At 34.6% G+C, this 24,499-nt stretch overlaps 2 protein-coding genes across 2 annotated transcripts; both read right to left on the minus strand.

Moving 5' to 3' along the window:
* Positions 1-4,103: 4,103 nt before the first annotated feature.
* Positions 4,104-10,900, minus strand: LOC133706044 (calcium-transporting ATPase 4, endoplasmic reticulum-type-like). The gene is made up of 9 exons (XM_062131560.1): positions 10,719-10,900; positions 9,050-10,530; positions 8,691-8,763; positions 8,465-8,586; positions 7,488-7,769; positions 7,017-7,394; positions 6,629-6,738; positions 5,026-5,254; positions 4,104-4,893 (listed from the first exon to the last, which is right to left on the minus strand). The coding sequence occupies exons 2-9, from the start codon at positions 10,466-10,468 to the stop codon at positions 4,309-4,311; spliced, it is 3,198 nt and encodes a 1,065-aa protein (XP_061987544.1). The 5' UTR covers positions 10,469-10,530; positions 10,719-10,900; the 3' UTR covers positions 4,104-4,308.
* A 9,560-nt stretch (positions 10,901-20,460) lies between these two features.
* LOC133667941 (enoyl-[acyl-carrier-protein] reductase, mitochondrial) lies at positions 20,461-24,151 on the minus strand. Its single transcript, XM_062087659.1, has 9 exons — positions 23,913-24,151; positions 23,612-23,841; positions 23,379-23,522; positions 23,187-23,289; positions 22,352-22,451; positions 22,120-22,196; positions 21,906-21,984; positions 20,806-20,924; positions 20,461-20,694 (listed from the first exon to the last, which is right to left on the minus strand). The coding sequence occupies exons 1-9, from the start codon at positions 24,071-24,073 to the stop codon at positions 20,601-20,603; spliced, it is 1,107 nt and encodes a 368-aa protein (XP_061943643.1). The 5' UTR covers positions 24,074-24,151; the 3' UTR covers positions 20,461-20,600.
* Between the last annotated feature and the right edge of the window lie 348 nt (positions 24,152-24,499).

Raw genomic sequence — 24,499 nt, forward strand, 5'->3', positions numbered from 1 at the left:
CATGTTTTTTTTTTTTTTTGGTAATAATCGGGGCTAATAAGCCCTTCTAAATTGAACGAGTAACAGTAGATCCAATCAGGTCATAATACAATAAGGGATAAAGCCTCGACGGTGGTTCTTCTAACACATCTAATCCCCTGGCTAATAAATCCCTAGTTAGCCCATAATTTGCCAACCAATCGGCCACACAATTGGCCTCCCTATACACATGATAAGTTGTTACTTCTCAATCCCTCCCTAACATACCTTTAATCTGCATAATTATATTATAATTCCTGTCCACTCTCACACTATCCCCATTAATGAGACCCACTACAACTTTGGAATCGGATTCCAAATCCACCCTCCTAAACCCTCTATCCCATGCAAGTTGAAGCCCAATATAGACCGCCCATAACTCTGCATTAACTGACGAACAAATACCAATATTCCTTGCAAATCCCCCTATCCACGCTCCCAAATGGTCTCTAATCACTCCTCCAGCACCTGCCACTCCTGGATTTCCTTTGCTGCATCCATCCACGTTTAGCTTGATCCGCTCTTCTTGTGGGTATTTCCACCCAACCTGAGTATCTTCCTTACTGCTTCTTCCCTTATCATTACCATGCCTTTGAGTAAACTCAGTATCCCGGACCATTCTTTTTATAGCAAGAATAGCCCTAAACCAATTACCCTGATCTACTCCAAAAACTCTATTGCACCTTTCTTTCCAAATATACCATAGAGCTATTCCGAATTCCAACGACCAAGCCCCATGATCCGTATTTCTATTTTTGGCGGACATATTTGATACCAGCCATGCATACCAATTTTGACTGAAGAATAACTCTCTATTCTCTACCTTTACGAACACCTCCCAAATTTTACGAGCTTTAGGGCAATCGCGCAACGCATGGGTTAATGTTTCCACTTCAGTACCACAATGATCACAAAATCTATTAGCTGTTAAATGTCTCCGATATCTCAGGTCATTGGTCATAATAGAATTATGGGCTACCGTCCAAAGAAACACTTTGATACGCTCCATGCCTTGCCACTTTCTAATCAACCTCCAAATAGGGTCTTGATCCATCTCCCCCCTTTCCTCTAAAACCATATAAGCAGTTCGGACTGTAAGCTTTCCATTTGAAGAATGATCCCAACCCACCGTGTCGTTTATTCCATCTTGCATTGGTGGAGTGTATCCAACAATGCTCATCACAATTTGCATAGGAATTAGATGGGCAAACACATCCCATTTCCAATTGCCCCTATCGTCCACCATATCAGCCACCGTATAATCAAGAGTCTCTACCTGCACCTCCCTCTCTAAATGATTAATGATAGGCCCATAACTCTCCAACCAACTGTCTCTCCAAAATAAAATCCGTTTGCCATTCCCTACATTCCAGGTTGCATTCTGGTTCACCATGTCCCATTCTTTACAAATGGCCTTCCACAACACTGAGTCAGACGGTATTGCCACCGGATTACCTTCCCTTCTCCTAGTGCTCATATACTTGTCCTTTAGAACTTTTACCCAAAGATGATTCTCCTTCATCATTCCCCAAGCCAATTTCATTAAAAAGGCTCTATTCATTGACTTCATTTTCTTTAACCCCATCCCGCCTTCTTCCTTCGGCCGACACATCTTGTTCCAATTCACAAGATGGATTTTGTCTCTACCTTCTTGTTGACCCCATATGAATCTCCTGCAAATTTTCTCTATCTCATAGCACGTATGTTTGGGGATAACAGCAGCTTGCATCGGATATAAAGGGATCGTGGAAAGCACAGATTTACAGAGAGTTATCTTCCCTGCCAGAGACAGATTACTAGCTTTCCAACCTGCTAATTTTTTCTGCATATTGTCTAATAAGTAACTATATGTATTCTTAGTTACTTTTTGGTGAAGTAAAGGCACCCCTAAATACTTCCCCATATCTTTAGTGATTTGAAAACCACTTCTCCTGCTAATATCACCCGCCAAGGAGACTGATACATTTTTTGAGAAATATATTTTTGTCTTTGTATTACTAACCTTCTGCCCCAACGCTGCACAAAAAGTATCAAGACATTTAGTAACTCTCTCCAGCTGATCCATACTTGCCTCTGTAAACAACAACATGTCGTCTGCAAAACATAAATGAGAAATCTTCAACCCATTCCTTCTCATTCTAAAAGGCTTCCAACTATTATCCTCCACCTGTCTGCTTATAAGTTGAGAAAGTTTTTCTAAGCACAAAACAAATATATATGGGGATAGCGGGTCTCCTTGTCTTATACCTCTGTTAGGACTGAATTTCTGAGTTGCACTTCCATTCCACAGCACACTAAGTGTTTGTGTTTCTATACTCTGCATGATGACTCTTATTAGATCACTAGGAAGTCTAGCATCAATGAGAGTCTCTCTGATAAACTTCCAGCTTAATCTATCATAAGCTTTTTCAAGATCCACTTTAATCGTCATAAAGCCTTTTTTACCTTTCATCTTGCGCATGGAATGAATGACTTCCTGGGCAACGATAATATTGTCTGTAATTTATCTTCCCGGCACAAAGCTGCTCTGCACTTCACTGATGAGATTCGGCATCAAAGCTTGTAGTCTCCCCACTATTACTTTTGACAATGCCTTTAAAATCACATTACAAAGACCAATTGGTCTAAACTGATGTAGGTACTCAGGCATTTGGACTTTTGGAATCAAGACTAAATATGAGTGATTTATTCTCGACATGTCCTTATTGCCTGTAAAAATGTCTCTAACATACCTGCAAACAGATTGGCCAATCACATGCCACTGAGACTGAAAAAATATTGGCTGATACCCATCCGGTCCCGGGGCTTTATAAGGCTTCATCCCAAATATAGTCGTCTTAATTTCATCGTCTAGAATTGGGGCTTCTAGTTGGTTTATATGGTTTTGATCAATAATCGGAAAATTACCCTCCAACCGAATATCTTCCAGAGTCTCCTCCTGATCTTGCCAAAATAATTTTTGATAAAAATCCCTAGCCATATCCTTTAACTTATTTTCCTCCCAAACCCAAACCTGCAGCTCATTCTTCAAAGCTTTTATTTTATTCCTTTGCCTTCTGATGATGGTCTTCGTGTGGAAATAGGAAGTGTTCCTATCTCCAAAAGAGATCCAATTACATCTTGACTTCTGGAACCAGTGAATCTCCTCCTGTCTAAGAATTTGATTATATTCAGCCGATAGGTCATTCTCCAATTGGTACAGATGCGGATTTCCTCTAACCGCTATTGCTTTCTGAATTCCGCCTAATCTCGCCAAAACCTTTCTTTTCTTCTGGAAAATGTTGCCATACACCCATTTATTCCATATCTTCAACTGCACCGTCAAACCTTCTAAGGCTGTTGGCACCTCTGCATCCGTCTCCCAGTGATTTTTCAAGAATTCTGCAAACTCCCTATGTTGTAGCCAGGCTGCTTCAAACCGAAACGGTCTTCCTTCTCCTTGAACTGTAACTCTCTGCTCCTTGAGCTCTACCAAGATAGGGTGGTGATCTAACCTAACCCTTGGAAGAACTAACACATTAGCATCTTGGAACAGCTGCCTCCACTGAGCATTACCAAAACACCTATCCAATCTTTCCTGAACCCGCATATAACCATTTCTAATACCCCCTCTCCATGTGTATTTCGGACCTTTGCTGCCTAAATCTATCAATTTACATTCTTGAACCCATTTAGCAAAACGATGAATTCTATGATTATCTACTCCAACTCCCCCGGATTTTTCCGTAGCCATCAGGATCTCATTAAAATCCCCAATAACCATCCATGGTAATCTGACATTTCTAGCCAAATTAGCAACTTCTTCAAAGCACTGTTTTTTTAAAATAGCATTCGGATTTATTCTCTTGGGGCATGTTAAGGTCGAAGAATCAATCCCCTTTTTCATATTAATGACGATTTTTTTTTTCAAATTTCTTTATTGCATTTGATTACAGGGACGAAGACAATAAAAATAAAAGAAACGCGTCCATGAACTTTTTTTTTTTTTTTATCTATTTCTTAAAAAAGAAGAAGAAACATTTGATTTACTATAGCCAGGCATGCAACCCTTCATGGGCGTGTTTAAACGAGTTTCTTCGGCCTACTAAGATGAAAGATCTGCAAGTTGAATTCCAGAATAATCCATTGTTCTAAAAAAAGTACTCGATACAATTCTGCCTAATCGAAACCTAATTTAGTCCACGCCAACCCTTATTGTATTAAAAAGTGAAGGGTTTAAGGTAATGGGCCAAAATTAGCAATCCAACTGAAGATCCATCAAACCAACCACGATCCTTTCCGAGAGCTCGCTTACTCTGCCTTGTGCTTTGAATGTCTGGTTGAATTAGACCGTCGCAACCCTCTTGTACATCTCCCAACAAACTTGAGAACCTCGTCGATTAGAATGACCGGGAAAGCCACAGCCAGTACCAAAAGCCATTCGTTAAAGCTGAGCGGAACAATCCCAAATACTTGAGCTAGGAAAGGTACGTAAAGGATCAGAGCGTGCAAGCCGAATGAAATAGACATGGCTAAAAGGAGCCATGGATTGACCCATGGGGGCATTCTCAAGAGGCTGCAGTCCTCAGAGAGGGCGTTGAGGGAATTGAACATCTCAATGGCAACCAATACGGAAAGCGAGAGAGTTGATGCCTTGATTTTTCCAGATCGGAAGTATTCACATGGATTTGCATCGAAGCTGAACACTTGCGACCCAGCTGTGAATGGTGACACGGAAAAATCCTTCCAAGATCCACACTGGCCCCAGTTTGCGAGCTGAGAGTAAGTGACAAGACTATGGCCATCTCCACTAAGGTCAATACCCATGAATGTGTGATGTGTGTACCATATGATAAATACACCAACTGTTGCAATCCCAACATAGAGTCCAATCACCTACACATCAAGCACACGTTAAGGTTAACGAGTTCCCCAGCATTAGAGCTAACTAAAGAGCAAGAATAGAAAAGTTTTCTGATTGTGGAGAGAAGAAAAGCTCTCTGATTGCGGGAAAAGTAGTTTCTGTACCAGGTAACGGAATAAGATCCAGGTATTAATTAAGGAGTCATCGCTCCTTCTAGGAGGCTTTTTCATTACATCTCCGTCTGGGGGATTGAACCCTAACGCTGTTGCTGGAGGCCCATCAGTGACCAAATTAACCCAGAGAAGCTGAACGGGGATCATTCCTTCTGGAATACCCAAAGCAGCGGTCAAAAATATAGAGGCAACCTCACCAATATTTGAGGAGATCATGTACCTGTATTTATAATTGGGGGAGAAAACAGGGGATGAAAAAAGAAGTTAATTTGCAGTAATAAAGATAAAAGGTTACTTTGTGGTTATAAAGAAAAGGAGTTGATTCGAATTGAATAAACTTAAAATCCAAGAATAGGAGGAAGATTGTTAATGAAGATCTTCAAGTCAGAAATCAAGTTTCTCTGGTATTTTCAATGCAAGAGATTGAGGTTGTATGACAAGTACAAGTTACTAATGACGCAAATTTTGACATGATGAGAATACAAATCTCAGATTATCATTTCATACAAAGAGATGTTTATTTAACAAATGACAAATGTATGCACAATGCATTGGCACACATCAGAATATGCACACATGACTAGCAGCACATGCACAAAAAAGCTGTATCCTATTAGGTTTGAATTAATCAGAGCCTAAAACTCAACCCCCAGAAACTTCCCGCCTCCACTTTAGCTTCTCACAATACACAGTGCACATTTATACTCTCTTTCTCACCGCCGACCATGTTTTTTCATTTTATTACCCACTTTCCTGGCTTTTCATCGTTGCTCCTCTCTCCACAGCTCTCCATCCCTCCCCCTTCCCTCCCTTAAAATAAATTGGATCACCCGTTTGCACGTTCTAGATCATGCATATGACAATCCAGCATGTGGATGTGCTGCGATCCAGAACATGAAACCAGATTGAAAAAAACATGGGAATATCCCTGATAATGATAGCTATGGTGAAACGTGTGGAAGGCATGTTTTTTGCTACTTCAATACCAATTACAAGAAAATGAAGCAGACAAAAAGAAACAAATTAATTGTATATTTGTGTGATTTTCATAGAAGGGTATTTTTTTTTGTAAAATCCAGATTTTCTGGAAATTTTCTAGGTCTATGCTTTAACTTTATGTGTAAGTGTCTTAATAATCCTTAATAACATAGGTATAGATAGAAAAAAGCAGTGCCTCTTTTATAGGAATCCAAGTCCTTGCTGAACTTGGAGTACTAGGAACTCTATACAAAAGCTCTGTAATCTTCAATAGAGAATCAGAGTTTATGTATAAAATTTTCCACCTATATGCTATTCAATTGTTTGATAAAATCTCCCTAAGCCAAGACTCATATGGACGCCAGGTTTGAGGCTTATGTTTTCCACCTTCAATGTCTCCTAGAAATCAGGGTCACATCTATCTATAGTTTCCAGCAAACAAAACCCCCATATTTAACCATCAAAGTTTAACCTAAAACCCTTCAAAACACTGTTCACAGCCCCTTAATACATTACCATGAACTTCCTGTGTCAATTGTGCTCCAGTCCACCAATATATGCTATTATATTATAGACCACACTGATGTAAATTTGCCAAAACAGAAAAATCTCAAACCTGATAAAAGCCTTCATGTTGTTGTAAATGGCCCTGCCTTCGCCGACAGCAGCAACAATAGTGCTAAAATTATCATCTGCTAACACCATGTCAGAGGCTTCCTTGGCAACCTGAAAATGTGTAGTTGGCATGAAAAAATTTAATAGATAAATGGAACAGCTAATGTAGGTAAATAAAATGCAGAGTGTCATGGACTTCATGAAGTTGACTAAAATGGCCTAGCAACGTGATATATGATTACACACTTGCAGAGCAACCATAAAAGAGAACAAACCATGAGATTTAATTACAGCAGGAGAAGTTGGCCAATATACTTTCACATACCCACAGATGTTCGTTAACTAATAAAGTCCACATAATGTATATCCACAAATTATGATAAACTGACCTCTGTCCCAGCAATACCCATTGCTATGCCAATATCAGCCAACTTTAAGGCAGGTGCATCATTTACTCCATCTCCAGTCATAGCAACAACTTCACCATCCTCTTTAAGCAACCTTACTATTTCTTGCTTATGCCTTGGTTCAGCCCTGGAGATCAACAACCCTCCACTATGTCTTAAATGAGTTTTTTTATCACGACGGTCCATAAACTCTTTGCCAGTCAAGCTGTGAGAACTGATATCATCATAAGGTCCAAAAACACCTATTTCACGACAAATGGCTTCTGCTGTATGCTTGTTGTCTCCTGTAATGACCATGACACGGATTCCAGCTGCTCTGCAGTCCTCAATGGCTTGACGAACTTCTTTCCGAGGAGGATCCTTGAACAATTTGAAATCGAATAATGAATTTTAATTATGGTTGTGAAAAATACAAAACAGACCAGAAAACAAAAGATTGCTGTGCCAACTCACCCTAAGCCCAGCTAAACCAACAAAAGTGAGATTGCTCTCAATTGAAGAATAATTACGCGGCTCAAGTAAGAGCTGATGAGCTGGGTGGTCTTCATCACCATTATATGTTTCAAACTCTGAAAGGTCCTCTTTGTATGCAAAACCTAGACAACGTAATGCACTTGTTGACATTTCATGAAGGCTTTGTAAGATAAGATCCTTGGAATACCGATCCAATGCTACAACAGAGCCGTCAAGCAACTGAATAGATGTGCTTCTATCCAATAAGTTCTCTACTGCACCCTGCAACATTTGAGCAGAGCATTAACCTCAAATCCCCATACACACGACAAACTAAAATGACAAATGAAGAAGGCACACAGAAGCTTAAAATAACTTGTAGTTATCCATGTAAAACTTCAACTAGAAAGCCCAAAAGCAGCAACAAAATTAAAGGGGGGGCATCATATTTAAAAATTTTCACAAATCCAAGACATTCAACCCAGGCCATATGTTGTGGGTAACAATTTTCCGGTGAAAAAGCAAAATTAACATAGACAACTCAGCAGATTGCTAGATAAATTCAATTATTTATTACTTAAAATGTTATTCTGAGAAAAGAATCACTGAAAAAAGGAAGTTCCTAAGATTGAAAGAAATTATAGGTTATTTTTGGTTCTTGCAGTAAATGTCCATCAACTCATTTCTAACGAGCAGTTTTCAATTAAAAGACCAAAACGTTCCAAAAGTACCCTTTGATCATGTTTGTTCCTACTCTTTCAAATAATTGGAAAATTTTGCATAGCATCTGACCCAAGTAATAAGCAAACCTAATTTCTAGTTACTTATTTTGACTCTCACAGAGTAAGTTCGCTATCATATCTTTTTTTCCCTGTTCATGATCCTCATCACCAGCTATAGTTGATATTAGCTGTAAAGAACAAAACAATTTAACTGTAAAAGGCTGAGCTACAAGACAAACAAAGGGAAGAACAAACCTTCACTAGCAATGATTTTTTGTGGGAGATGGAATTCACAATAACCCCCATGGATTTTCTATCACGGTCAAACTCAAGAGTTGCAATCCGCTGCTCCATTTTATTCCAAAGTTGGCAGCAAGCTTATATGGCGCAAGAACATAGGACCCAAATAGACCAAAAAGGTACATGTCAGAGCTACTAAAAAAAATAGTGAACAGAAATTAAACAAGATAAAGTAATATACCTAGAACATCCCCACAACCTAAAGATGATTCATTGTGACGCCCTTCAGGAAATCCCATTTTTTCAACCATAACCTGGCATGGGAAAGAACAAAAAAAGTCAGTAAGGAATCCATATCCCATAAACCTTGCATACTAACTAAGTCCTTGTGCCATATAACTTTTAATCATGAAGCAAATTCATATGTTTCACAGATAGGAGCTCAGCCCTGAATTGTAGACATGTATACAGTTGCGAGAAATTGCACATGACAAGTGATACATACAAAACCATGAACACACACACACCAACAGAAAGAGAGATTACAGGGACAACATCCAATTTAAAAATCGTAAATCCAATTTTTGAAGGTGATTTTACCTTTAAGGCAGCCTCCGTGGGCATTCCACCAGCAACATAATGATTCCCAGATTGCTCCACGTCAGCATCATTGCAAACAGCAGCAATCTTAGCAATCATTTGAAGGTTAGAATCCATTCGACCCACAGGCCAATCTTCTATTTTTCCATCAAAAGGGCTATAGGTAGTCCCTTCCACGTTGAAGGCTCTCAGAGTGCCAACCCTAGAACCCATAGCCACAAGCTTTGATACGGCCATCTGATTAGTAGTTAGAGTACCAGTTTTATCAGAACAAATGACAGTTGTGCAACCAAGAGTCTCAACACTAGGCAGTTTTCTAACAAGTGCATTCTTTTGAGCCATCTTTCGAGTTCCAAGTGCCAAACATGTAGTGATGACTGCTGGCAACCCTTCTGGTATAGCAGCCACTGCCAGTGCGACAGCAATCTCAAAGTAGTACGTGCACTTCTCAAATGAGAATTTAAAATTCTTTGGCCAACCATCAACATATTCCCAAGTGAGGAAGTACTTCACATTAATAAGCCAAACTACGGCACAAACAATTCCAATTAACACTGTTAGAACTTCTCCAAACTCATTTAATTTTTTCTTCAATGGGGTATCTTCCTCATTCTGTGCGGCTTCATGAATCTGGGAATGCACCTTCCCGATCTCAGTATTCATTCCGGTCGCCATAACTAAGCACATACAGTTCCCATTCACTACTGTTGTCCCTGCAAAAACCATACATTTTTTCCCTTGAATATCAGTATTTTCTGCAACAGGCTTAACAGTCTTGCTCACCGCCTCACTCTCTCCTGTCAACGACCCTTGCTCAACCCTAAGTGTGGAGCTAATCAAATGCAAAACCCGCATATCTGCAGGCACCTTATCACCCACTCTCAGCTCCACAATATCCCCCGGGACAAGTTCCTTCGCAGGCAAGCTGGAGAACTTCTTTGCATCTCTTATAACAGTGGCATGCTCTGATTGAATTTCCTTCAAAGCCTCCAATGCTTTCTCCGCGTTACTTTCCTGCCAGACCCCAACAATCGCATTGACAATCAAGATCAAGAAAATCACCAACGGCTCCACGAACGCAGTTATCTCCATCTCCCCCCCTTCATCCCCATCATACCAAGCCAATACAAAAGATATAACCGCGGCAGCTAGCAAAATTCTAACTAAGGTGTCATTAAATTGATCCAATATCAGTTTAAAAATCGAAACACCCTCATGTTTCTCCAATTCATTGTACCCATAGATCTTTCTCCTCTTCTCAACATCCGCATCCGACAACCCAACTTCACGATTTACTTCGTACTTCTCTTCACATTCCTTGACATCCTTAGCCCAAGCAGGGAAGGTATCATCATCCTTTTTTCGTGATTCGATACCGTTCTCCTCCTTTTTACCATAATCTTCCCCTCCTTTACCCATCGAGAAATATCAATTAAAAAAACCCAAATCTTTCTGAAACTCAATCAATTATACCCTTTGACCTGAAATTGATAATCGCTAGGAAAAACTTAGAAAACAAAAACTTAAATTGGTACAGGAAACTAAAACTGAGGAATCCAAGCAAATTATTTCAAAAAGAAAAACAGAAGAGGGAAATCTGTTCAATGAGAGAAACGAACAAAAATGATCTTAAAAAGTCAATAAAAATGGAAGAGGGTCTGAGACTTACCGGAAAGATACTCGGCAGCCACTAGCAGTACTAATATCCCTCTCACTCTCCAATTGTTATTCCAGTATTTATATAGAATTATTACTCGGTATTTAGATACGTGACTGTGAGCATAAACTATGAAGAAGATAGCTATTCAATTGCTCAGATCCTCTCTGTCTCTCTCCCCTCCCTTTACCTTTTCTTTTCATTTGTCAATAATATCAACGCTGCCCCTTGTGTTTGATTAAATTAGTCTTCCAGTCCCTATATTTAAGACTAGTTATAACTTAGTCATCTATTTTTGAAAACCTTATGATGTAGTCTCTTAGCTCTTATTGAGTGTTGACCATCATATTGTAAAAACATTTATCGTTATTTTTTTATGTACCATTTTGTATAGGATGCTTCATGTTTTAATATAATTTTTTTATTGAGTTTATCTTTCTAATTTTTATATTTAATCATGTGTTATTATTTTTTTTATTTTTTATTTTTTATTAACGTGGGTGTCTAGGCCAGCTTTCATGTACCTTGACTAATCTCACGGGCTCTGAAGTTAACGACCATGTAAGCCTTCAATGGCCATCATATTAGCAACCACATGGTTTGAATATGAGACTACAGAGAGAGCAAACTTCTTAATTTTAAGCTCTTACCGTTAGATCACTTATTAGATGGTTAATCATGTGTTATCATTATTGATAGTATTCATGATAAAATTCAATGTTATGTGGATTTAGTTTTTGATTTTTAGTTAAAATTCGGTTTTTATTAACGGGTAATCTCAAAACCTATTCCCGACTCTAATTAAAAAATTAATTAAAATTAGTATGAAAAACTAAGTTACAACTTAATTCAAAATACAGGGACTAAAAAACAGTATAATCATCTGTGTTTTAATACGTTTGAAAGTAGCAGGTCCACATGTGCTGAACCAGTTGAATGAGGCCACGTCTCAAAAGCGGAGGATATGGGCCCCGTTTTGCTGGATTGCTTTCCAAACTTGGCGTGCCCCTAGAAGTTTCGTGTCGGAAGGAAATTTACGAGTTAATTAATGAGGATGATGAGTTAGTCTGCTAAACTTTAATTATTTAGTGCGTACGAAATTTCCTTGTCCTTGCCTTCATGATAAAAAATTCATGTTGTCACTCCAAACCGTAAGCATCGAACCGGGGGGGAGCTTTTCCCAGTGGATATTCCAGGCTCACGCACGATTGACCAAGGGTTAGCCATTAAATATGCTGGGAAGGGGCCCACTAGGCGAGAGTGGTGGGGCTGCGATGGGACGGCGATCGCAGGGCCACGTGTGGCTTCCATGTAAGGTAGCCTGATTTACTGCATCGCAGGAAGAATTGTGCTGCAGAATATGCCCTCACTTTCTGTAAAAAACAAAAAAAGTGGATGATTTACTGTCGGCTGCTTAAGAAACTCAGCCAAGCGCGCGATATTGCAGGGTAAACAGACCTGACCGTGTTTTTTACTTTTTATTAAACTTTTTTAGATTTACTGTGGATATTTTAGAGACATGAAATTTGTATTTCCATGATGAGATATCAATTAAGTTTTTGTACATAGTGCAATTTATGGGAAAAATAAAACGTATTTGGAAATGTAATAGTGTTTTTTTAAGGTGTTTTTTATTTTAAAATATATTAAAATAGTATTTTTTTTATTTTTTTAAAATTATTTTTAATACCAACACATCAAAATAATTTAAAAACATTAAAAAAATATTAATTTAAAATAAAAAAAAATTAATTTTTTTTAAAAACCTTCCAAAACATAATATAAAACACTTGAAGATACATTCAATGCAATGTTTTCCACAAGTAGCTCTCCAAGAGTGAGTTGTTTGCTGCATCAATTATCTCACGTGCATTTGCTAATCTACTCAAACTCATCTCTTCCGGGGTTTAAACAGGAAGATGCTCTTCAATGCCATTAATAAATTTAAGAATGGGATAATAATTCTTTTTTAAAATATTTTTAAAAAACTATATATTAAAATAATATTTTAAAAAAAATTATTTTGAAATTAATTTATTAAAATGATTTGAAAACATATAAAAAAATCAATTTAAAATATAAAAAAATAAAAATAATTAATAATTTTTAAACATAAAAATAAACAAACCCTGAAAAACACAACATGAGACATGTGAAGGCCGGCCAGCGTATTAAATTCTGCATCAACTTCAGAGGTCCATTTACAAATCTTTATTCTTTTCAACTCAATTCCCATGTTTAGGAGGTAAAAATGCCTCATTTTAGGTAATCAGCAACCAAAAAACATTTTTATAATAAGGAAAATATGTTTGAAATAAAACAAGGTATCAAATTCATGCAGGTGGTCAGGGTATGTTGAAAGGAAATTAGGAGTTAATGAATGAGGTTCGTGCGAGTTAACTTTATTTATTTATTGCGGACGAAATTTCCTTGTCATCGCCTTTATGATAAAAAAATATATATATATATATATATATATTCGTGTTGTCCAGACTTTGGTAGCCACTCCACACCGTAAGGATCGAACCGGTGGGAAGCTTTTCCGTGTGGATATTCCGGGCTCAACGCACGATTGACCAAGGGTTAATCATAAAATATGCTGGGAAGGGGCCCATTAGGCGATAGTGGCGGGGCTGCGATAGTGGGATCCTTTTAAGTATTTTAATAAATAAAAAAAATAAAAAAACATTTTGATATGCATGCGTCAGCCGCTCAGTCGTTTTAGAACGATGCGTGCGACTGATTTAGGAGACCAAGATTATCGTTCTGGGGTTGTTTTTGATGCGTCTCAGACATGTTTTTCAAGAAAAAAGATGTGTGCATAAATAAGTTCGCCGGTTCGTCGCCAACAACCATTCAATTTTTTTCTTCTCCTTTCTCTTTCTTGGTCTTTGGTCTTGCCCTACAATTCTTCATATCAACTATTAAATTTTTCTTTCTTTTTTATTTAGTTCATGTTCTTTTAATTATTATTTATTTTATTTTAAATAATTTATTAAATTAAAATTTTATTTTAATTTCATCCTTATTCAAGTTCTTACTTTTTCATATTTGATCCTTATTATTTTAATTGCTATTTATAGAATCTGAGATGATTTTTTTTCCCAATTTCACCCTCCATTATTTTTTTTCCTATTAGATTTCATCATCATTCTTTTGATTGTTATTTTTTTTATTTGCAAAGCTTTTAAAATTTGTTTTTTTACTCGATTTCATCCTTCAACTTTTAATTTGTTTGGATTTTAGTTTCTTGGTTAAGTTCATGTTTAGGATTTCACGAGTTGCAAGTTTTGAAAATTAACCCAGCTTTAGAAGGTTCGCTTAAGATTTATTTTTTTATTTGGTATTTTTTAAAGCTAATATTTTTCAGTTTTATCCTTTGGTATTTATTTAATTGGAGATTGGACTCTATTTTTTTCAACTTTTTATGTCTTTTGTTTTATCCTTTGTTTTTTTATTTTATTAGGTTCTCTCGAGTTTTTTTTTTTATTGTTTTCTTTATCAAACTTAATTTTATAGATAAGTTTTATTCTTGAGTTAAATAGAATTAAATGATTGAATATAAACGAATGATCACTCCTTTTATTTTTGTTTTCTTTTCCTCAGCGCTGCTTTAGCAACCTATGTGCCATTTCTTAATATAGTCATACACTCTTTTGCATTGGGATTTGGACCATCTCACCAAGGTCTTCTGGTGGTGGACATTGTCTATAGTAGAATGACGATGAATCTTTAGCTATCCTTTTCTTTTCTTTTCTTACGAGTATGATAATTACATCTTATTTGTTTTAGTTATTTGTTACTAAATATTTTTATACGGTTCATCTACTATCATTGTCTATGAATTAAATCAAACTATTATATTATTCGATATTATTGGATCCAGTCAAGTAAATAACTTGAGCATTTTTTATTATTTCTTTACAAATATTATCATTGCTTAAACACTCATGTTGTACATGAACCATCTAGGTGGTGGCCCAGTGGTAAGAGCTTGGGATCAAGAGGTTTGCTCCCTCTGTGGTCTCAGGTTCGAGCCCTGTGGTTGCTCATATGATGGCCACTGGAGGCTTACATGGTCGTTAACTTCAGGGCTCGTGGGATTAGTCGAGGTGCGCGCAAGCTGACCCGGACACCCACGTTAAACTAAAAAAAATAAAATAAAATTGATAGGCCTATGATATAGCAAGGGTCACAAGTTTTTAATATATTTTTTTTCTAGATAAGAAGTGACCAAAGAATGTCGAAATGTGTTTTATCGAGTGTATGATGTGTGTGTGTATTACATAATTTTCATTACATTCTATAAAATTCTCTTTATATAACTGGTTTGAATTATTTAAGTTTGTGAATGATTTATAAATGTGTTTTTAGATTTTTTGAATCTTTGAAAAACATTAATATTTTGGTATAAGTAATGAATTAATTTGATGTTACATATATTAGTAAGTTTTGGCATGCTTGGTCCAAAAATTAAATGTTATTTACTAAGTATGTGACAATTACCTTTATTTATTGCAGATGGTTTGGAAAAGGTTTAGAATGTCAAGTGGTTGCTTCAGAAGTTTATAGTTGATTTCCACACTTCAATATTTCAATTACTAGACCACTTTATGATCTTAAACTTGTAATACATTTAGTTTTATTTGATTTTGAAGTTAAATTTTCTTGATGTGAGATAAATTATATTGGATTTATTTAATTTATGATTTAAGGTATTTTTTTAACATATTACTATTTTGAGTATAATTTTTTAATTGGAATTAAGATGCGAAAAAATTAAGAATTATGGTTAAACTGGAAACTTAAGTTAGGTAAAGAGCTGAATCAAAAAATTTCAAGATTGATTCGCTTGATTAGGTTTAATGACAATATCAAAAAATTATCCATGCTTTTGACATTATTTTTTACATTTAAAAAAGTTTGATTCAATGTACTTAGAGCAAGGCAATGACCTAGTAATTAGAAATAAGGGGGAGGATGAGATTATGCACATGAGAGGATATCAACTCGGGATACTCATTCAAGAATTGCAAGATTTTTTTAGCATTGTTTCTTATTGTTAATATCATCGAAAAGTTGGTTTGTCTTACATTGTAATTTAGTTTTAAGGATTAGTCTTCCATACCAAAAGTTTGATTTTACTCAAATCAATGCTTTCAAATATCGAGAGAAGCATTTCTGCTGCTTTTGAATGATGAGTTTATAGCTGTTTTTTTATGAAATTGAAAAGTTGTCTTTCCTATTTTTTGCGCAAACACAAAAATCTTTAAGATTTTTTTATCTATCAATGGATTTTTAATTAGATATGTAATTAACATAATTATATTATAAAAAATTAACATAACTATAAATTAATCAGGTAAAAACTTGTGAATTTCTACAAAACCATCAAATTCCTTAACATCCCCTCCTTTTAATTCACATGAAACAAACATTATAAGCTTGTGAGTGTGTATAATTGAAACCTAATCAAGATGAAAAATAGATAGTGACTTTAAATAAATATGACTTTAATCACAATTGCTTTTATAAGTTGAGACTTTTTAAGATTTTTCTTGGATTTTTCTTGTAAATCTAAGTGTTTTTATGGTTAATGGCCAAAAGGGATTCACCTATACATAATTAACTTTAACTCTTTAAGAATTATTATTTTTTTATTTTAACTTTCAAGTTTTTATAGTAATCTTAAATCTTAACCAAGTTTGCATCCAATATTTGATTAAGACTATTAATTTTTATTCACTTCACTTGAGTTCCTAGATTTCACTAGGCTTGTGACAAATGATTCACCACATGCCGATAAAATTTTTTTGATGTAAAAAAAATGCTAAGAAATTTTTTTTAAGACCCAAGTCATTGATTCAATTAGTAATATAAATAATATGAATGAAAAAATGCAACTACAATAAATAAACTAACAAAAAAAGTGACAATGAAAGAAAGGTAAAAAAGGACCAAACCTAAGCCCATTTAGAGTATAAAAAAAACTCAATGTTAAAGAATGAAATTAATTTTTGTTTTAAAAAACAACAAAAAAACTCATTAAACCGGGTTAACTCGCAAAATCTATGAGTATAGCTATAAAATTAGGATAATCTCATAAAAAAAATAGGAAAAAAAAATTCAAAAATCAATTCTTAATAACTCAAATGAAAACATAATAACTCTATAAAAAAAAAGTTGAAGTTCAATCTCTAACAAATAAAATGTTATGGGATGAAAATCAAGAAAATACGTATAATTAAAAAACAGGTCGAAAATACTCGATTAGAGCCCACCCAGGTCAAGATGCAAAATCTTTGTTCTTATTTTTTTTTTTTGCTTTTATGATTTTCAAGATTTTTTTTAACAAAAAAAATTAAATAAAAAATAAAATAAAAACAAAATGATTGAAATTAATTAAAATTACTGAAAAAATACATCTTTTTGGATTTTTTTTCTAATTGTTTTCAAATTATATAAAAAAATAAAGGGTTAAAAATTGAGTTATAATAAAGAGGGTGCGTCTTTCATACTTCATTTTTAAATTCACTCTAAAATTATATCAAAAACATATTTATTTTATATTTTTATTTTTGTCTCTTCTACCAAACATATTTTTTTTGTCTCCTCTGTATATGTTCAACATTAATTGTAATACCTTGAAAAATTAAATATGAAAGAATAACATTATCCTTCAATGAGTAATTATAGGTGATTATAGTTGAGGGGCAACGAGAACATACATACATGAACAACAATAATAATAAATTAGGTTTCTATTATACCATTTTTATTAGTTAAGGGTATTATAAGTAATTGTAGGTAAATTAGTAATTACACAATATTTTAGAGAATAAAAAGAAAATAAAACCCCAAAGTAACTTACGCTCTATTTGATTAGACAATCAAGACCTATATCATCATGGAAAGGGAGAAGAAGATCAATAAGGAGATTTGATCTAGAGCCAAACTCTTTATTTTCTTTTATCAATTTAAGATATGTGCTCTTTATCCTTACCTTTTATTTTAGTTATCAAGAAAGGTTTAGGAATTAGATTTTTATGATATTTGATATGTAATCACTTTTGAGGAGTGAGTGCTATACTAATGGAGTCTTAGATTTATAGAAAATCATTGGAAGTGATATTATATATTTTTGGCATGTTAAGTAATAGTGAAGTTAAGGAATTGAAAAGAAGAAGAAGATGATGAGTTTGTAACTTTAGGCCATCAAAATCTAGTCCTTCAATGAGTGTTATGGTCAAAATCTGATACTTAGTTATAGGATTTCATGAGTTCTTTGATTTGATAAATCATTTGCTTAAATTAAAGTCGTGGATTAAGAGTTATAATCGTTGAAAAGAAGTTATTTGAATCTCTAATTTCTTAATTTATAAGAACATAATTTTTTTAAAATCTACTCCTAGTTAATTGGAGAGTGAAATTCACCTAATGGTCTACAAATCCAAAATTCATGAAAAAATGTTTCTAATTATTAAAATTTAATAGTTAATAATTGAAATTTATTTTGAAGAGTGAACAATTTTTATAGTTTGATTTTAAATGTTCCGATATAGTAAAATTAATTGATTTTTATTTGGAATTTGAACACGTGGAAGGTGTTTCACAAAGAACTTTATTTCTATACGAATTAATTTATTTACTTAATAAATTATTTTTAAAATAATAGCTACAGTTAATAATTTTCGACACCTCCACTTTAATTATGCTTATAGAATACTGCTGGACTTGAAACAAAAATGTTTTTTTAGTCTTTTTCTAATCATATTTTCTAATATTAATATTTTTGGACCATGGTTGCCATATGTTTTACATTATTATATTTTGTATTTAATTATTGAAAAAACAGATATTTTATAAGTAAAATATGAGGCTGGGTGAATTTTAAAGGGAATTTTAGGGTCATTTAAGCTAGTGATATATTTAATCTTTGATTAAACTAGAAATTAAAAACAAGCTGTGTATAGAATTGGATATTAGTGAACATATAATTTATAATGATTGTTATTATTAAGCTGCTAGGAGTGCTTGGTTATTTATAAAGCTAATCTAGGACTTGCTTATCAGGTAACAGGCTCGTGGTTGCTATGATTTAAAGTATTTTTTAATAGATTACTATTTTGAATATAATTTCTTAATTGAAATTAAGATGCTTCCATGCCTATAAAAGTAAGTATTTCCATGATTTTTTTTTGGATTCAGGGCGTGACACTAACCAAAGAAAAACCGATGTTTTGCATCCTCGAAAAGGGTGGGTAGTAAACACTAAGATGAAGGAATTACCCTAAACTACTGGGGCCAAGGCATAAACCCCTGCACCTCAGGGAATGCGGGGCCTCGAACGAGGCAAAGCCTTCACTAGGGGGCTGCGAAGGAAGAAGAAGATGGGGAAGTGGAAGTCCAAACAAGTAGAACTAGTGCCCTGACAATCTAACTTGAGGTGCGGATCATTACAATGGCAACCCTCTTGATGTGCCTCCGCCAGGATAAATGGAAGGGGAGATCTATTGACGGTTTTTTCAGGGTCTAATACGAGGGTGGCGGTGGCGGTATAAGGGCTCATGGGTTCCTCATAGGTTCACAGGACGAAGAGCTCTAAATTACCTCATCTTAGTGAGAATGGTATTATAAGCTCTACGCAAGCTAAGTACACTCCTTGATAGTTAAAACAACGCGTTTCGATCTGAGAAGATTTTAGCCATAACTGAACAAATAATGTACACCTAGCCCAAGAGGTGATAGAGAGTTCTTGAATTAGGATTGTATTACATGCTATATCCAAACTTACTACGATAGATCATATGATACACTTGGGCTTAAAGAGGTGTGCTTTGCACCTAACCCTCGAACCCTCAGGTAAGCATAATGATCCTTTAGGTTTTTGGACTTGTGTTTCTTGTGGCTCCTACCTTACATTTTGTGTCACGGAACAAGTAATGAGGGGTGCAAATTCCGAATCCATTCCTAACAGATGCGACACCATTAAAAGATAACAGCCCACTATTAAAAACCTTTTCGGTATAATTTTATTTATTTTTCTATTTAAATTTAGATTTAAAAAATTTGAATTTTTTTATAATATTTTTGAATATTTTAATATACTGATGTCAAAAATAATTTTTAAAAAATAAAAAAAATTATTTTTAAACATTTTTAAATGAAAAACCATTCGAAAGAAACAATTATTATATTCTCAAACATCCTTTTAATTTCCAATTTCCAGTAATAATAACCTAGGTTAAGCGGATAAATATCCGTGACCTTGCATATAAACTAATTTTGACATTTTTGACATACAGTATAAAAATGATGATAAGCTTGCTACTAATATTAATTCCATACCTATCCAACATTTAATGAAATACACATTGACAACCAAAGCATCCAACTAGAAGGACGGCTGTAGCTACCATAAGCGTCATAGTGCTGCTGCCAGTTCTCAATAGGTTATTTTTAATATGTTTACTTTTGTGTTTTAAAAGTATTTTAAAAAAAATTTAAATTTATTTTATTTTATTTTTTCAAATTAATATTTTTTTTGATATTTTCCGATAATTTTGATGTGCTGATATCAAAAATAATTTTTAAAAAATATAAAAAAATATTATTTTGATGTATTTCCAAGTAAAAAAAACTTTAAAAAACAACCGCAATCACACTCCCAATCATAATAACAAGCTACAGTTTGCATAATGCAGTAAAATATTGCAGAACCAGAATAGAATAACAAAAATTACTGTAAGCATAGTTCATCTAGAAAACCTAATTCAAATATCACTGAACGGTGATTATAATATTGTCCATGAAAGTACAATGCATCTTGTTATTCATATAATAATACAAAGAGCTACACCACTAAGGTACAAAACCGATCTGGATCTTTAAGACTTAGAATTTTAGTACCTGTTTGGGTTGGCTCCCCAGCTTTCCCAGTGCTTTATCCAATGCAGTATGAAAATCATCAAAAGAGACCAACTCCATTCTGCAAAGAGGTACAGTACAACACCCGCTTTGTAAATATTATCAGTTGGCAAAACACAAGTAATTCTACGGTGACTGAAAAAGTGACAAGATTTGCACAAAGAATACGCACTCATATTTCAACTTCCCTTCTCGTGCTAGGCAAAGAAGATGGTCAATCAAATTTCTACATTCATTAACTTTATCTGAATTCATTAATTTCTGCAGCCAGAATCCTCTCAAGGAAAGATCCTGCAGACAACAGAAAATAAAGAGGTAACCAATGCAAGCAAGAGATTACAAACAGAACCACAGAAGCATTGCTTATGGGCTTAGAAGGAACCACTTTCATAGTTGGGCATGCAATATTGATCATGATGATGATTACAAAACAGGTTTGAGGCTTGAAAATACAAGTAGGTGAGCAAAACAAGTTATATAACTTGCATTGAATTATATTTCATTCCACTATTCACCTTTACATGTTCCACTAGAGATATTAACGTGTGTGTTTGGTATTGTGGTGCAGAGAACTTTTCAAAAGTTTTTTTCAATTGAAATTGCATCAAATGATGTTTTTTCATTTTTTTTTTTACATCAGCACATCAAAACCATTCAAAAACACCTAAAAACACATCAATTTAATGTTTTTTCATGTGAAAAACAATTTGAAAATCAAGTTTTAATGCAAAAACAAACACTCACACTCAATTTGTTTAAGATTGAAATAAAGATTGTTATGATTTGTTTAGGATTCAGGGTTAACAAGAAGATTTAAGAGCTGGTTTAAGCCTTGAATTGAGGTTGTGAATAATTATCTAAGATATCAGCAAAAACGTAGAAAAGTAAGAAACAACAATAGAAAAATTGAACCCTAGTGTTAAAACACTCAATTTATTTTTTCATGACTCAAGTCCACGAAAATAAGTCATAGGATCCATATGTTGTCATCATCCATTTTTTACATCCTAAAAAAAAAAGAAAAATCTCATGCTTTATTTTTAATTTACAATCTTTTTAAATCGTAATTAAGAGCAGTCTTGGAATAATAGGGGGTTTATGTAATATTATCCTAAAAGTGAAGGGATTTCAAACTTTTGGACGATCTCTGTAATTTCATGATCCTTCAAAAGGGTTTCTTATAAATTTACCCATCTTATGAAAATGCAGTTTCTGAATTTCAATAACTGCCACATTATCACATATTCAGTTGCAAGGAAATTCACTACTTACCTTGAAAATGAACGAAGATGTTGATACTGTAATAGGTTTTTTTGACATTCCACCATATGTCACCATTGTTCCCCCATGCCTGAACACAAGAGTTTATTAAGATGGAAATATATATTTTTGCAATCAAGAAATAATAATAAAAGGATACGTACATGTTAAACAAAAAGGAAACAAAGGTAAAATTCCTAGAGAATTTATCATTGAATGCCCACACCTTAAGAATTTGAGAACCAAAGAAGCTGAATTGCCACCAACACAGTTGAATCCCAAAGCAGGTTCAGGCAAGTTAGTCTAGTATGTCAATGACATGAAAAAAATGGCACACCTCATGAATTGCTCTTTGTCTAACAAATAAATTTGTATAAAAACATTTGAGAAAGAATAAACACTTCCCACTTTATATACTAAATTATCAACCATAATGAGTGTATAGATGATAATGATACCAGAAGACCCTTAATATTTTTCACTTCCAATTGGCTCTCAGTAAAAACTTCATCAGCTCCTAGTCTTTTCAACATTTCCTTTGCTTCATCTGACCCAACCCTGAAGGATGAATAAATTTGTAAATGAAGGTCAGCTGGCAGAAATTGCATTAAAACATTAATAATAAAAAAACCATCAGATGATATGAAGTCACCAAACAGACCTTTCATCTCACACTCACAGCTTTAAAAACTTGACAGTGTGCTTTACAACCATCATAGAGATCCTCCTTGCTTTACAAGCATGCTTTGTTTTTACTAAATTAGAACTTCATTATGATTTGGTATGTAAATCATCATAAAGCCATAACTCCTTCTTAATCCAAACACATATGCCCTAAGTGATGCACATGGGAATTCTAAAAGGCAGAACATATTTTGGTCATCCGTTGAAAACTTTGTTTCCTTCAAGGAAACCAGGAAAAGGCTGTTATTATATGCTACGCTAAGGGCTTTTTTGGTATTGCAGTGTTGTGTTGAAAGTAGCCTTGGTAAAAGCAGTGTTTGGTAACATGGAGCTCATGAACCTTTTTTGGTCTGTGAGTACACCGAGTCTGATTGAATTTCACCTTGGCAAAATTCAATGGAAAAAATAGAAGCCAATCTGGAGTTCATTTTATCAAATCTGCTCATCATTCCAGAGGAAGATGAAGCAAATCTATTACACCAAGCAAATGCAACAACAGAAACCGAACACAAATGTAGGAATGGCATGGAGAGTATGCACAAAAACAAGCACACAATGCTTAAATAAACTAGAAAAGTAACACTAAAAGGCTTTGAACTGAAACAACACCTATCCCTTATTATATTGATACTATGGATGCCCCGATGTCGTGCAAGCTGGATGATACACTGCCCAACAATGCTTGTAGCCCCATTTTGCACTATACAATCTCCTGCAATGATGTATTTGATAATAAAAAACAAAAACAAAAATGAAATTTTAAGGTTAATTGGAAAAATAGTTATGGGATGGATACAGTACCTGAATTTAGAGTGACAAAGTCTTGAAGCATTCTTAAAGCAGTCAAAGGATTGACAGTAATAGTGGCAGCATATTCAATCGGTGAATCCTTACTGATTTTGTGCCAAACACTCTCCTCTTTTACAATGTAAGTCTGCCACGTTCCTACAGTGAAAAAAACGAAAAATAACAGCAGCAAGAAGAAGAATGAAGATATATATCTATGGGAGAGAGGGGTGGGGGGCGATAGCTACCAGAAGAAGGCGGAGATGGAATGACCCAATCGCCAGGAGAGAGGTGCTTCACTGCAGAGCCCACAGAAAGCACCTCTCCTACACCCTCATATCCACCGATTGCAGGCAAAGGTGGCCTCACTGGGTATACTCCTTCAATTCGATTTATATCAGAGGGATTGATTGGAGCTGCCATCATTTTGACGCAGACATCCTTCTCTTTCACTTCCACACCTTCCATCTCTATTACTCTGCACCCACTCACCCACCCACTTAACATTCACCATTAAACTAAATATACCATACATACATGCACACATACCTTGTCACGGCGTCAGGCGGCCCGTGCCGCTCGTAGACGACGGCCTTGGAAGGCGGCGAGGTTAGTAGGGATGAGAATGCCCGGATACCACTGGAAGACCGCTTCAGTTTGAAGAAGCCTCTCCTAGTCGTTGCTACCGATCTCATCATTATCAACGCCATCTCCCTCTCTCTCCCTCTCCAATCCTTGTGGCCTTGCTACTGCTACTTGCTTCCCTCCTGTAAAATAAGAAAGGGAAATGTTGCTGCTGCTTTCTAGTAATTTAAAAAATTAGTTTTAAATTATTTTTTTGAATTTTTTTTATTATTTTAACATATTATTGTTAAAAATAAATTTTAAAAATAAAAAAATATTATTTTAATATATTTTCAAATAAAAAATATTTAAAAAAACACTTCTAAAATAAAAAAATGCCACATGATTGTGTTAAAGATTTATATTTTAATACCTTTTGAGTTAAAAGCTTGATGAGAAGTTGCCAACTATGTGCTAATAGCATTAAAAAACAAAAACAAGAGTAAAGGTAAGGGCTAATTGATAAGTATAAAGGGCAATAATTTTTTTTAGATTTTTTTTTAATTTTTAAT

Source organism: Populus nigra, chromosome 1 (genome assembly GCF_951802175.1).
Source record: "Populus nigra chromosome 1, ddPopNigr1.1, whole genome shotgun sequence".
NCBI classification, from domain to species: domain Eukaryota; kingdom Viridiplantae; phylum Streptophyta; class Magnoliopsida; order Malpighiales; family Salicaceae; genus Populus; species Populus nigra.

Excerpts from the sequence above, each read along its gene's own strand:
- LOC133706044 (XM_062131560.1), bottom strand. The coding sequence starts at position 10,468 with ATGGGTAAAGGAGGGGAAGATTATGGTAAAAAGGAGGAGAACGGTATC. Across the intron at positions 5,255-6,628 it reads AACATGAAGGCTTTTATCAG|GTACATGATCTCCTCAAATA; the intron begins GTTTGAGATTTT and ends TTATAAATACAG. Across the intron at positions 4,894-5,025 it reads GGATCTTATTCCGTTACCTG|GTGATTGGACTCTATGTTGG; the intron begins GTACAGAAACTA and ends CTTGATGTGTAG.
- LOC133667941 (XM_062087659.1), bottom strand. The coding sequence starts at position 24,073 with ATGGCGTTGATAATGATGAGATCGGTAGCAACGACTAGGAGAGGCTTC. Across the intron at positions 23,290-23,378 it reads CTTTGTCACTCTAAATTCAG|GAGATTGTATAGTGCAAAAT; the intron begins GTACTGTATCCA and ends ACATCATTGCAG. Across the intron at positions 22,197-22,351 it reads AAAATATTAAGGGTCTTCTG|ACTAACTTGCCTGAACCTGC; the intron begins GTATCATTATCA and ends TTGACATACTAG.